The sequence below is a fragment of the Aquarana catesbeiana genome, linkage group LG03 (assembly GCF_042186555.1).
Source record: "Aquarana catesbeiana isolate 2022-GZ linkage group LG03, ASM4218655v1, whole genome shotgun sequence".
In the NCBI taxonomy this organism is placed as follows: domain Eukaryota; kingdom Metazoa; phylum Chordata; class Amphibia; order Anura; family Ranidae; genus Aquarana; species Aquarana catesbeiana.
In genome coordinates this window covers 700,077,739-700,090,455 of record NC_133326.1, presented here as the reverse complement: position 1 = coordinate 700,090,455, position 12,717 = coordinate 700,077,739, and the positions used below count along the sequence as shown (strand labels likewise).

Here is a 12,717-nt window from a genome sequence, read left to right as displayed (position 1 = left end):
GAATCACCGTAACACGGGCATCCACCATTCAGAAGAGAGATTAAACACTCTTACCAGAATGGGTAGACTTGACTAATGCTGTGTACACATGACCGGACTGAGTAGACTGACGGTCTTTCCAACGGAGTTCTGCTGAAACGGACTTGCCTACACACGATCACACCAAGTCCATTCGTTTAGAACGCGATGATGTATGACGGGACTAGAAAAAGGAAGTTCAATAGCCAGTAGCCAATAGCTGCCCTAGCGTCATTTTTAGTCCGTTGGACTAGCATACAGACAAACGGTTTTCCTGATAGGGGTTGAGTCATCAGAAAGATTTGAAACATGTTCTATTTCTAGGTCCGTCAGAATTTTAGAAAAGAAAAAGTCCGATGAAGCCCACACACGATCGGAATGTCCGACGGAATGATTCCTTCGGACCTTTTCTGCCGGAAAGTCCGGTCGTGTGTACACGGCATTAGTCAAACAAGCATAGAACTGTAAGCATCAGAATGGTGGTCAGGAAAAGGATCTCTAAGGGGTTTTGACACTGCAACTCTCCACACCAAGTAAATCTCTTGATGAATTACGGCCTCGTATGTTTTATGAAAAAGAGAAAGGGCCTCCACATAGTGTAAAACAGTCTCATAACAAATTTATTTAAAAGTAGAAAACTTACAACAATGCTGAGTCTCAATGAGATATCTCCAAAAACATGATCGCATGGAAAATTCAGAAGGCGCAATGACAGGACATGGGCTCGTAAACGCCCAAATGCGTTTCGTCCACAAAGACTTTAACTGGGGTATGAATCATATATATGCTGTAGTGATATATGATGTATAGTAGTATCGTGGGTAGATAATTAATTAGTAGTTATTATAATGATGATGCAAGTACTCTTCCGCAGCAACCCAATTTTTCCAGAGAGATGCACTTTATTGACTTCCAACACAGAACAAGGTCCAAAATCCACAGTTGACAAAAATCCCACAGAGGTAAATATAATTTATAGTCCCATTTTCCTAGATTTGCGCCTTCATAGTCACACACAGACAGGACTGACTGCCAGCTTGAATAGTCCCCCCTGAAATACTAGTACACTAGGAGGGAGTTTCTGCTAGGTCAAGCCAAAATACTCTTTGATCTTATTGTTACCCCCTTAAGTCTAATTACTATCAATAAATACTTCTTCTATGGTCCTTTAAAACAGTGACTTTGAAAACTTTGAATTGTTCAATTAGGTTAAAAGGCCATACCTCACACACCTAGGTAGACTTGCATAAGATTAACACATCAAAGGGTCTTCAGCTGTCCCTTGATATGGTAAAATTCAGTTGGCTTGGACAACTCAACTGAATTTCTGGTAAACATGGCACTCCAGTACAACATTATACATAAATCGGCCAACATATTACAAAATATGTTTGTATAACAGTAATTCCTTCTTGTAGAAGGTTCTTCTATGTCTTTTTAGCTTCTATACCCCCTGTATGTTTAGAATCCCTCTTTATGTCTGCTTTCTTCTCCCGACATAGGGTTTATCGGCTATGTTCTCAGCTGTATGACATAGTCCAGCTTTGGAAGTTTAAGGATGATGATGATGAATGTACACCAAGGTATCTGGACCAGATGGTCTATCGGACGAGGAGCTGCGGTGGAGTTCAGTCCTACCTGACAGCGTCATCTCTTCCTTCACACTCCCTCTCTCTCTCTCTCTCTCTCTCTCTCTCTCTCTCTCTCTCTCTCTCTCTCTCTCTCTCTCTCTCTCCTCTCTCTCTCTCTCTCTCTCTCTCCTCTCTCTCTCTCACCTCTCATCTCTCTCTCTCCTCTCTACTCTCTCTCTCTCTCTCTCTCCAATTCTCTGTGACTTTTTTCTATGTGTCTTTCTCCCTCGCTTTCTTTCTCCTCGCTTGCTTTCTCTCTGGCTTTCTCGCTTTCTTTCTCTCTGGCTTTCTTTCTCCCTCGCGCTCTCTCTCTCGCTTTCTTTCTCCCTCGCGCTCTCTCTCTCGCTTTCTTTCTCCCTCGCGCGCTCACTCTCGCTTTCTTTCTCCCTCGCGCGCTCACTCTCGCTTTCTTTCTCCCTCGCGCTCTCTCTCTAGCTTTCTTTCTCCCTCGCGCTCTCTCGCTTTCTTTCTCCCTTGCTTTCTTTCTCCCTCGCGCTCTCTCTTTCTCGCTTTCTTTCTCCCTCGCTCTCTCTTCTTTCTCTCTCCCCCCCCCCCCCCTTCTCTCTCCTCTCTCTCGCGCTCTGGCTCTTTCTCACCCCGCCCCCTCTCTGTCTTTCTCTTTTTTTTTTTTCTAGCTTTCTTTCTCCCTCGCGCTCTCTCTCTAGCTTTCTTTCTCCCTCGCGCTCTCTCTCTAGCTTTCTTTCTCCCTCGCTTTCTTTCTCTCTAGCTTCTTTCTCCTCGCGCTCTCTCTCTAGCTTTCTTTCTCCCTCGCGCTCTCTCTCTAGCTTTCTTTCTCCCTCGCGCTCCTCTCTCTCTCGCTTTGTTTCTCCCTCGCGCTCTCTCTCTCTCGCTTTGTTTCTCCCTCGCTTTCTTTCTCCCTCGCGCTCTCTCTTTCTCGCTTTCTTTCTCCCTCGCTCTTTCTTTCTTCTCCCCCCCCCCCCCACTTCTCTCCTCTCTCTCTCTCGCGCCTCTGGCTCTTTCTCACCCCGCCCCCCTCTCTGTCTTTCTCTTTTTTTTTTCACTGTCTTGGGCTCTTTTTTTTCTTTCCCCTCCTCTGTCTTGATCCCCCCCCCCCCCCACTTCTCTCTTGTCCCTCTCCTATTCTCTTTCTCTGTCTCTCTCTCTCCTCTTTCTCTTCTCTTCTGTCTTCTCTCTGTCTCGCTCTTTCCTTCTCTTATCTTCACTCACACTTTTTTTTCCCTCCCCCTCAGGAAAAGTTCAGCATCACTCTGGACCACAAATCTAAGATTTTCCAGAACCTGAATGGAGCCATCGGTATGTCTATTTTTCTGATGTGTTTATAACCCCTTCTACCAATATAGCTGTTTTATCTAACAAGCTGACTGTCAGCTGCGCCCATCTGTTGAGCTCCGGTGGGCTCATGAAGCCAGCTCCATCATTGATTACCGATCCTGTGCTCAGGGGAAAAAAAAACACTTCAGTGTCTTTTTTACAGATGAATTTACATGTATAATTCTCCGCTTGTGTCCTTCTGCAGATGAGGTCATTATGAAGTTTGATAAGAACAAGGTGCGGGCCCGAAATATGGCATTCGATACCATTCCCGTCGTCATCCATGGAAACGGGCCCACCAAGGTACTCCCTGTCCACCATCATGCCTCTCCATCATCAAGCTCGTTGTTTTAGTGTAAAGGCTATACATACAGTATGACTTAAATACATCCATTTGTGTAAATGTTTGCTTGAGCTGTTGAACTCTGTAACCAACAAAAGATGTGAAGAATCAGGCAATCATGAAATGGAATCTGAAGCCCCACCTTTTGGATAAAAATGAGAACACATGATATTTATATATAATATTTCATATTTAGCTGAAAAAAATGTTAATGGATCCTCATAACCATTATTCCTTTTTTTTTTTTTTCTTTCTTAGTTGCAGCTGAATTATTTATCCAACTACGTGCCAAACGCCTGGACACACGAAGGCGGCTGTGAGATCTGTGATGAAGACTTGCTGGACATCTCCGAGGTTGAGGTGCGAGCAGAGCCACCCCTCCCTTCCCCCAACTGTACTTTGGAGTTTACAGGATAGTATAGAATAACCTAGAGGTTCATTACAGTGCATGTAATCCCCATTAATGACCTTTTTATTTGCTTAAAGTGACTCTAAAGGCAGATTGTTTTTTCATCTTAATGCATTTTATGCATTTAAGATAAAAAAAAACTTCTGTGTGCAGCAGCCCCCTCCTAATACTGAGCCCATCTCGATCCATGTTGTTGCACAAGAGACACCAGGACTCTCTCTCCTGATTAGCTGAGCCATTGGCTCCCACTGCTGTCAGTCAGTGTCAGTGAGCCAATGAGGAGAGAGAGAGGGTGCAGGGCCTGTCCGCGGCTCCGTGTCTGAATGGACACATGGAGCTGCGACTCGGCTCGGGTGCCCCCATGGCAAGCTGCTTGCTGTGGGGGCACTCGGCAGGAGGGAGGGGCCAGGAGCACACAAAGAGGGACCCGAGAAGAGGAGGATCGAGGAGGAGGAGAGCATGATCCAACGATGTTATTTTTATACAAAAAAACTAGAGAATTTAGTATCACTTTAAGTGCTTTTCCTGGGCTGTAGAACGGCGGCTCTTCTGCCAACATCTTGGGTGCAGGGGGGAACGGTTATAGTTGCATTGATAGATGGCAGAAAGGGGCATGACAAAATAGATCCCTGGACCAACACCCAGCTCAGGCTCTCAGTGGCTCGCTAAGAGGCTGAGCCGGGTGTCGGTCCAGGCATCTGGTAGATCCCGACTCCATGTTCGTGATGACGCCGAGCCTGGTTCGACTCTGTGACGTCAGCAGAGAGCGGACTTCAGCCCATTGTCTGCTGAAAACGGGTCACAGGAGTGCAAAACGAACTGCACTACTGGGATTAATAGAAGTACAGCCAAACAAGCTTTGGCTGGACTTCTCCTTTCACCTACTTGCCATCTGGGCCAATTCTGACGCTTCGCTCCTACATGTAAAAGTCTAGTTTTTTTTTTTTTTGCTAGAAAATTACTTAGAACCACCTAACGTTATATATTATTATTATTATTTTTTTATTTTTAGCATAGGCCCTATAGAATAAAATGGTGGGTGTTGCAATTCTTAATGTCATACGGTATTTGTGCAGCAGTTTTTCAAACGCAATAATTTATTTATTTTTAACACTTTCATGAATAAAAAAAATTAAAAAAACATCCAATTTTTTTGTATGATGTTACGTTGTGTAAATAGATGCCTAACATGTCACGCTTTAAAATTGCGTCTGCCTGTGGAATGGCGGCGAACTTACAATTCTCCATAGGCGACACTTTAAACGCCTTTTACAGGTTACCAGTTTGGAGTTGCACAGGAGGTCTGGTGCTAGAATTATCGCTCTCGCTCTGGTGTACGCGACAATGCCTCACATGTGTGGTGCGATCACTGTTTACATATGTGTGTGGGAGTAATGCATTCGTTCGCATTTTGCAAGTAAGCACGGTGGGACTGGGGTGCTTTTTAATTTTTTTTTTTTTTAATACAATTTTTTTTTTTCTTCTGCTTGTCATCTCCGGCGGAAAAGATACATACCGGAATGATGCCTGTAGGTGCAGCCATCATTCTGGTAAAACCACTGAACCCGGAGGATGCCCGTGGACGTCGTCCTGGCTGGAAGTGGTTAAATTTGTGTGCGCATATGAAATGACGATAAACTTCAGTACCCTATATTTTCCATAGGTGTCCCTTTTAAAAACCCCTATAGGGCACGCGATTTCTCCTGCGACTTTTACCACTATTTTTATGGTATGGTTCTTTATAGGTCGTGTGACTCAAAAACGTAACACGGATGCATTCTTGGTGCGTAGTCAATGCATTTCAACGGAGAGGTGCGTTGTTTTTTTAATTGAATAGAAATGCAGAAAGCAAGATACTTTTTTTTTTTTTTTTTTTTTTTTTTAACTTTTTCTTTTTTTCGTTCCCTATGTGATGATTTTTTTGGTGACAGGTCCTCTTTTTAATGAGACATCCAGGGTCTTTTAGGATCCCGTGTGCTCCACCAAATGTAATGCAATGCAGATCGCTTTGCATTACATTCTTTCCTGGTCGAGGACAAGGAGAGGCTGACCTGGAAGTGACATCAAAGACATCGCTTTCTGGGTCGGCAAGAAAGCAGGGAGGAGAGTTGGACGTGTGTCCGCTCTTCTCCCTCCCCTCTTCCTGGTGGCACTCGTTATGCCGGTCCTGGGTCCGCAGATGGCCAAGCAGGGGTGGCGTCGTTACCGGGGGGTGTGTGGAAGCAATCAGGTCACCTGGCGGTTAAAGGATAAATCTGTCTAAATGTATCCACATACGTAGAAAATTTGTGAAAGGAATTGTGCATTTTTATTTATTTTTCAAATGAGCCTGCAGTTCATTGCAACTGCACTCGGTGAATTGCGTGTGCATTGCATCGGCTTCTGCAGATTATTTCTCCTGCTCCATGACGTTACTACTGATGGAAGTCATAATGGACTTACGAGTGCAATAATTGCCACACTTGTGTCCCATTGATAGCTACAAATCCCTCTGCTGTGATGGCAGATGAGACTTGTAGTTTAGTCATTCACAGACCTCTTTGAATTAATGACGTGGCTGTGCATGGCTAAGCACAGAGTTTAGAGGATAAGTTCACCTTTGGGAAAAAAATAATAAATGCACATCTTTTTGCAGGTTCAAAAAAAAATGTGTGTGTGTGTGTGTGTGTGTGTGTATATATTTTTATATATTTATGTATTATATATATATATATTTTTTTAAGGAGCCTGCAGAGCATTGCACCTGCGATCAGCAGATCACGGGGGTAATGTCCGGCCCCTTCAGACTCCCAGGATAGCTGTCTGCATGTACCTCCCATATGGGCAGGCAGTTACCTGAGAGCAGGAAGATTCAGAGAACTACCAGAGAGCTCACCAGCGCCCTCGTAGTTCATTGAAGAAATACCAGACATCAGCCGCAGTGGATGACTGTACTTGTAGTCCATTCATTCATAGTAAACTGTGAATGAATGATGTGGCCGTGTGGGGGCGGACCCCCACACGGCCATGCTGTTTTTTAAATTGTGACAGCAGGTGCGGGGAGAAGATCCCCCTGCCCGCCTCCACAGGGAGGGGAGGATCTGGGGGAGAAGGTGCAGATGCTGAAACATGTTCCACCCAAAAAAAACAGGAGGGATGTGTAACATGTATCAAAGGAGAAGTTATCCCTTTAGAAGGGAAAGAAGCTGCTGGGGGGGGGGGCCCCTGGACCAATGGCGGCCGTTCATGTGGGGCACATGTGCGCCCCCTTAATCCATGCGTTCAGCCCCTAATCTACATGCAGGGTGCCGGACGCATGGATTCCAATGGTTTTTTTTTTTTTTTTTAGAAGCACGTGATTGGCTTAAAAAAAGGGTGGGCTCGGGGCGCAGAGCACTGCTCTCTGAGCCCACCCAGTTGTGTGGCAATAGCGAATTAATATTCGCTATTGTCTGTCTGATTCTCCTCCTGGCCAAACCGGAAGCGGGTCCTGAGACCCGATTGGCCGAGAGGAGAAGCGATGATATAGGCCGCAGAGGAGGAGGAGGAGAAGAAGCCAACGTGATGCAGAGGAGGAGGAGACGCAGGGTGAAGCCGACGAGAGGAAGCGCTGCCCGTGACCCAGATGGGGTAAGTGCGGGGCAGGTGGGCTGACGGGTGGGGGGGTAGTGGGGGCTGTGGCGCCCTCCCCAAAAAAAGGGAGCACTAACCGCCACTGCCCTGGACTATATAAGGGTGTGGAGTGGGGAGTATGTCAAAGGCTTGGCACCAAGTTAGACCCTAAATATGGATGTATAAGATGTACTAGACCTTTTAAGCACATTTTTTTGGGGCAAATTGGTGACAATTGATTATCATGTATATGATAACCACAGATCTATTTCTCTCCAATATAATCTGCCATGAAGTCTTGGGGATTTCGGAGCAGATCACATCTGTGCTGTTGACTTTTAGGCTCTGACTGACCTTTTGAAATCTTGTGTCTTTATAGGACGATGATTTGCCCCAGGTGCTTTTGGGAATTTTTATTGAGCAGCCAACCCCATTCCTGCCAGAGTTCCTGGAGAGGGTCTCCACCCTGAGCTACCCACGAAACCGGCTGTCTCTCTACATACATAACAGCGTAAGTGCCATCTCCTGCCTGGACTACAAGGTCTGTGTATATGTCCTATTGTGACTGCGTCCCTCTTTACTACTGGATTCTCCATGTGAAGAAAGAAGATATGGGTGACCACATTCCGGTGTGCTTCCTATCCTAGCTATGATTAACCAATAGCTTCCCAAGCCAATTCTACCACTTCTTACATAAATGTAAAATGCTTTTTATTCTTTATTTTTTGCTAGAAAAGGAATTAGAACCCCAAATATATTTAATTTTTTTTTTTTTAAGCAGAGGCCCTAATAAATAAAATGGTGGGTGTTAAAATTTTGGAAAAAAATTGTGCAGCTGTTTTCAAACATTTTTTTGTGGGGGGGGGGGGGGGGAAACACAATGATAAATATAATACCCATTTGTTGGTAAAATATAAAAGATTATGTTACGAGTAAATTCGATACCAGGCATGTCACACTTTGCGCACGCTTGTGGAACTGAGACAACTATGATACTTAAAAATCTCCACTGGAGACGCTTTAAAAGCATTTACAGTTTACCAATTTAGTGTTACACAGGAGGTCTGGTGGTAGTATTATTGCTTTCTCCATAACATTTGCGGCAATACCTCACATATGTGTACATATGTGTACGTGGCTGATGTATGTGTTTTTGCCTTTGCGTGCCAACACAGGGGGACAGGGTTGCTTTACATTTTTTAAAATTGTTTATAATTTTTTTTTTTTTTACACTGTCTCTTTAATCTTTTTCTTTTTATCAACTTTATTGCCATCACGAGAGATGAACAACATCCCCCTGTGATAGCATGGGTAGTGACAGGTTCTCTTTACTATGTATTAGACCCCAGATCTCTCCTCTGCCTTTTTAAAAGCACTTGATCAAACCAAGACTGCTTTGATGAGATGCTTTTACAGGCCTGTTTACATTAGACTAAAACCGGAAGTGACTAAATATTGTTTGCTTTTGGTTCCTTAACCACTTCCCGCCTGCCATATAGCAATATGACATGCACAAAGTGGTTCTGTTATCCTGGCTTGGACGTGATCAGGATAACGTGCGCCTGCGGGGGCGTGCAGCGTGGCGATTGTTGATGGTGTGTTAGTCTGACAACACCGCATCTCAGATCTGGGTAAGGAGTCTCTGGCAGACTCTTTACCACGTGATCAGCTGTGTCCAATCACAGCTGATCAGTGTAAACAGGAAGAACCGTGTATCGACTTTTTCCTCCACTCGCGTCTGACACTCGCGTCTGTCCCCCCCCCCCCGAGGATGCCCACCAAGGACTACCAGGGATGCTGATCATGGATGCCCACCTAGGGCCATTTGGGATGCCAACCAGGACCTCATGTGATTTGTCAATAAAAGCCTTTGACACTTATGAAATGCTTGTAATTATACTCCAGTATACCATAGTAACGTCTGACAAAAAGATCTAAAAACACTGAAGCAGCAGACTTTGTAAAAATTAATATTTGTTTCATTCTCAAAACATGGCCATTATGGAGTTGTCCCCCCTTCTGGCTAAAACATCTTCCAATCTTCTGAGAAGCCTTCACAAAATTTTGGAGTGTGCTTGTGGGGATTTGTCCCGATTTTTGAATACCTGGATCACCATCTGTGTTTCAATCCATCCCAATTATGTTCAGTAGGATTGAGGTCAGGGCTCTACGCAGCCAGTTCCAACACACCAAACTGGTCAAACCATGTTCTGGATTTGGTCGGCATTTATGAAGTCCACTACTAATGTTGAATGAGAAGACCTGACTCACATTCAGCATTCCAATTCATCCCAAAGGTGTTCGGTTGAGGTCAAGGCTCTGTGTAGGACGTTCCAGTTCCTCCACACCAAACTCATCAAACCATGTCTTTATGGAGCTGGCATTGTACACAGGTGACAGTCATGCTGGAACAGAAAAAAGGTCTTCACCAAAGTGTTACCACAAGGTTGAAAGAGCCCATTTGTCTACAATGTCTTTGTATGTTGGAGTATTACCAGTACTCTTCACTGGGTACATCTGAACAAAATTTATTTAGAGGCTGGCAGGGTAATGAAAGCTATTTGCTGTAGGAGCCTGTTTGCAATATTTAGGTCACATGATGCACCAGTTGCATGTTCTGGTGACAAGATATGTTTGCATTGTTTTCTTTACTTTTTTCTTCTTATCTAAAAATAGGAAGTTTACCACGAGAAACACATCCAGGCGTTCTGGGAGAACCACAAAGACGAGTTCCCCAATGTGAAGATTGTGGGTCCGGAGGAGGCACTGAGCCAGGGCGAGGCTCGAGATATGGGCTTGTACGTGTTTAGTGAGCGACCTTGGATATGCATGAGGGGATATTTTAAATCTCACTTCCCAGTTATTTTGCTTTGCAGCTTTTAAGGTTTTTTGCAGTATAAGCAAGGAAGCAAAGAAACCTCTGTAGTGTATTAATGTGCTTTTACTAAAGAAAATTCTGTACATACAAACTATTACAATTATAGGAATACCATACAAGACTGACAGATGCATGCAAAAAACTCTACCTATCCTTCCTAGCAAATGAGCCTGAATAATAATCTGTGTACAATAACAATACGCTAATAAATTACTTGCCTCAGATTATAGCATCTTCACAATCTCTGTAGGCAACCAGGACCCTAGGACTAGCGATTTGAAGGAAAATTGGGCTAAAGTGTCATAGTTTCTTCTGGCACAAATCTTCGTAGTTATGTCGTTGTAGAGTCCTCCTGTCAGCTTAAGCTGCTTAAATTGAAAGTTTAGGTAGACAACGATCACACAAGAGTATCCCTTCTCATTACTTCCTTTTACCATTGTCTTCTATGGGTGAAACATTTCCCAATTCAATCTCTAGATGTCCCTATTGTATCATACATGCCATAGGTCATACATGTCACTTTTTCTTCTGGCACAGACCTTTGTTATGTCAGTGTAGAGTCCCCCCGTCAGCTTAAGTTATTTGGAAAGTTTAGGTAGACAATCCCACGCGCATATCCTTTCTCACTACTTCCTTTACCATTGTCTGTCTTCTATGGGTGAAACACTTCCTAATTCAACGCTAGATGGCACTATTGTATCATACATGTCATAGGTCATATATGTCAAAGGGTCAAGCTATATTACCTGAATGAAAATGGAAGAATCTAACTCTGCCAACTTTTTTCAGCTAGGAAGTGCACCGGCAGCCTGGAACTGCACAGGCCAGCTCAGGGAGGATACACAACTTTATCCTCCCTGTGCCAGTTTGTTAGTCCAACAAGTAGATGGTAACCCTGGAGATGCAGAAAAAAGCTGATGCAGTGAAATCATTGTCAGGGGGGAGTACTGTGATCTCTGTGAGAAATAACATTGACAACTTAATGAGAATACTGCACATGACATTATCCATATATGTGATGCTTGGTCCACTTTAATCAGCCCCAGTCCAGGTGGATTGTCGTATGGTACTCTAAGCAATAATCACTGAATTTCAATAGTTTGGATAAAACGGTTGAATTCTTCCTTTGCAGGGACCTGTGCCGGCAGGATGAGACCTGCGATTACTACTTCAGCCTGGACGCCGATGTGGTTCTGACCAATCCCGACACTTTGTACATCCTCATCCAGGAGAATCGGTCAGTATTGCCGATCACAGCAGAGTGCCATATTATGATATATTGTTACTAAATGGATTCTGTACCACTTATAATCCTGTACTCACCCCCTGCACACCTCTCCTCCTATAATCCCATACACACCCCCTGCACACCTCTCTTCCTATAATCCCGTACACACCCCCTGCACCCCTCTCCTCCTATAATACCGTACTCACCCCCTGCTCCCCTCTCCTCCTATAATCCCGTACTGACCCCCTGCACCCCTCTCTTCCTATAATCCCGTACTGACCCCCTGCACCCCTCTCGTCCTATAATCCCGTACTGACCCCCTGCACCCCTCTCCTCCTATAATCCCGTTCTCACCCCCTGCTCCCCTCTCCTCCTATAATCCCGTACTGACCCCCTGCACCCCTCTCTTCCTATAATCCTGTACTGACCCCCTGCACCCCTCTCCTCCTATAATCCAGTACACGCCCCCTGCACCCCTCTCTTCCTATAATCCTTTACTGACCCCCTGCACCCCTCTCCTTCTATAATCCCGTACTCACCCCCTGCACACCTCTCCTCCTATAATCCCGTACTCACCCCCTGCACACCTCTCCTCCTATAATCCCGTACTCACCCCCTGCACACCTCTCCTCCTATAATCCCGTACTCACCCCCTGCACACCTCTCCTCCTATAATCCCGTACTCACCCCCTGCACACCTCTCCTCCTATAATCCCGTACTCACCCCCTGCACACCTCTCCCTCTATAATCCCGTGCTCACCCCCTGCACACCTCTCTTCCTATAATCCCGTACTCACCCCCTGCACACCTCTCCTCCTATAATCCCGTACTCACCCACTGCACACCTCTCCTCCTATAATCCCGTACTCACCCCCTGCACCCCTCTCCTCCTATAATCCAGTACACGCCCCCTGCACCCCTCTCCTTCTATAATCCCGTACTCACCCCCTGCACCCCTCTCCTCCTATAATCCCGTACTCACCCCCTGCACCCCTCTCCTCCTATAATCCCGTACTCACCCCCTGCACCCCTCTCCTCCTATAATCCTGTACTCACCCCCTGCACCCCTCTCTTACTATAATCCCGTACTGACCCCCTGCACCCCTCTCTTCCTATAATCCCGTACTCGCCCCCTGCACCCCTCTCCTCCTATAATCCCGTACTCGCCCCCTGCACCCCTCTCCTCCTATAATCCTGTACTCACCCCCTGCACCCCTCTCCTCCTATAATCCCGTACTCGCCCCCTGCACCCCTCTCCTCCTATAATCCCGTACACCTCTCCTCCTCTAATCCCGTACTGACCCCCTGCACACCTCTCCTCCTAT

General features: G+C 45.4%; 1 protein-coding gene across 1 annotated transcript in view; it reads left to right on the top strand.

The window, feature by feature from the left end:
* The window catches only part of LOC141133587 (multifunctional procollagen lysine hydroxylase and glycosyltransferase LH3-like), a 61,554-nt gene that overhangs the window by 41,566 nt on the left and 7,271 nt on the right, over window positions 1-12,717 (top strand). The window contains 8 exon segments of the mRNA XM_073623047.1: window positions 1,521-1,535; window positions 1,538-1,617; window positions 2,861-2,924; window positions 3,148-3,245; window positions 3,544-3,645; window positions 7,665-7,796; window positions 9,962-10,083; window positions 11,296-11,400. Of these exon segments, the coding sequence (XP_073479148.1) occupies window positions 1,521-1,535; window positions 1,538-1,617; window positions 2,861-2,924; window positions 3,148-3,245; window positions 3,544-3,645; window positions 7,665-7,796; window positions 9,962-10,083; window positions 11,296-11,400 (718 nt within the window).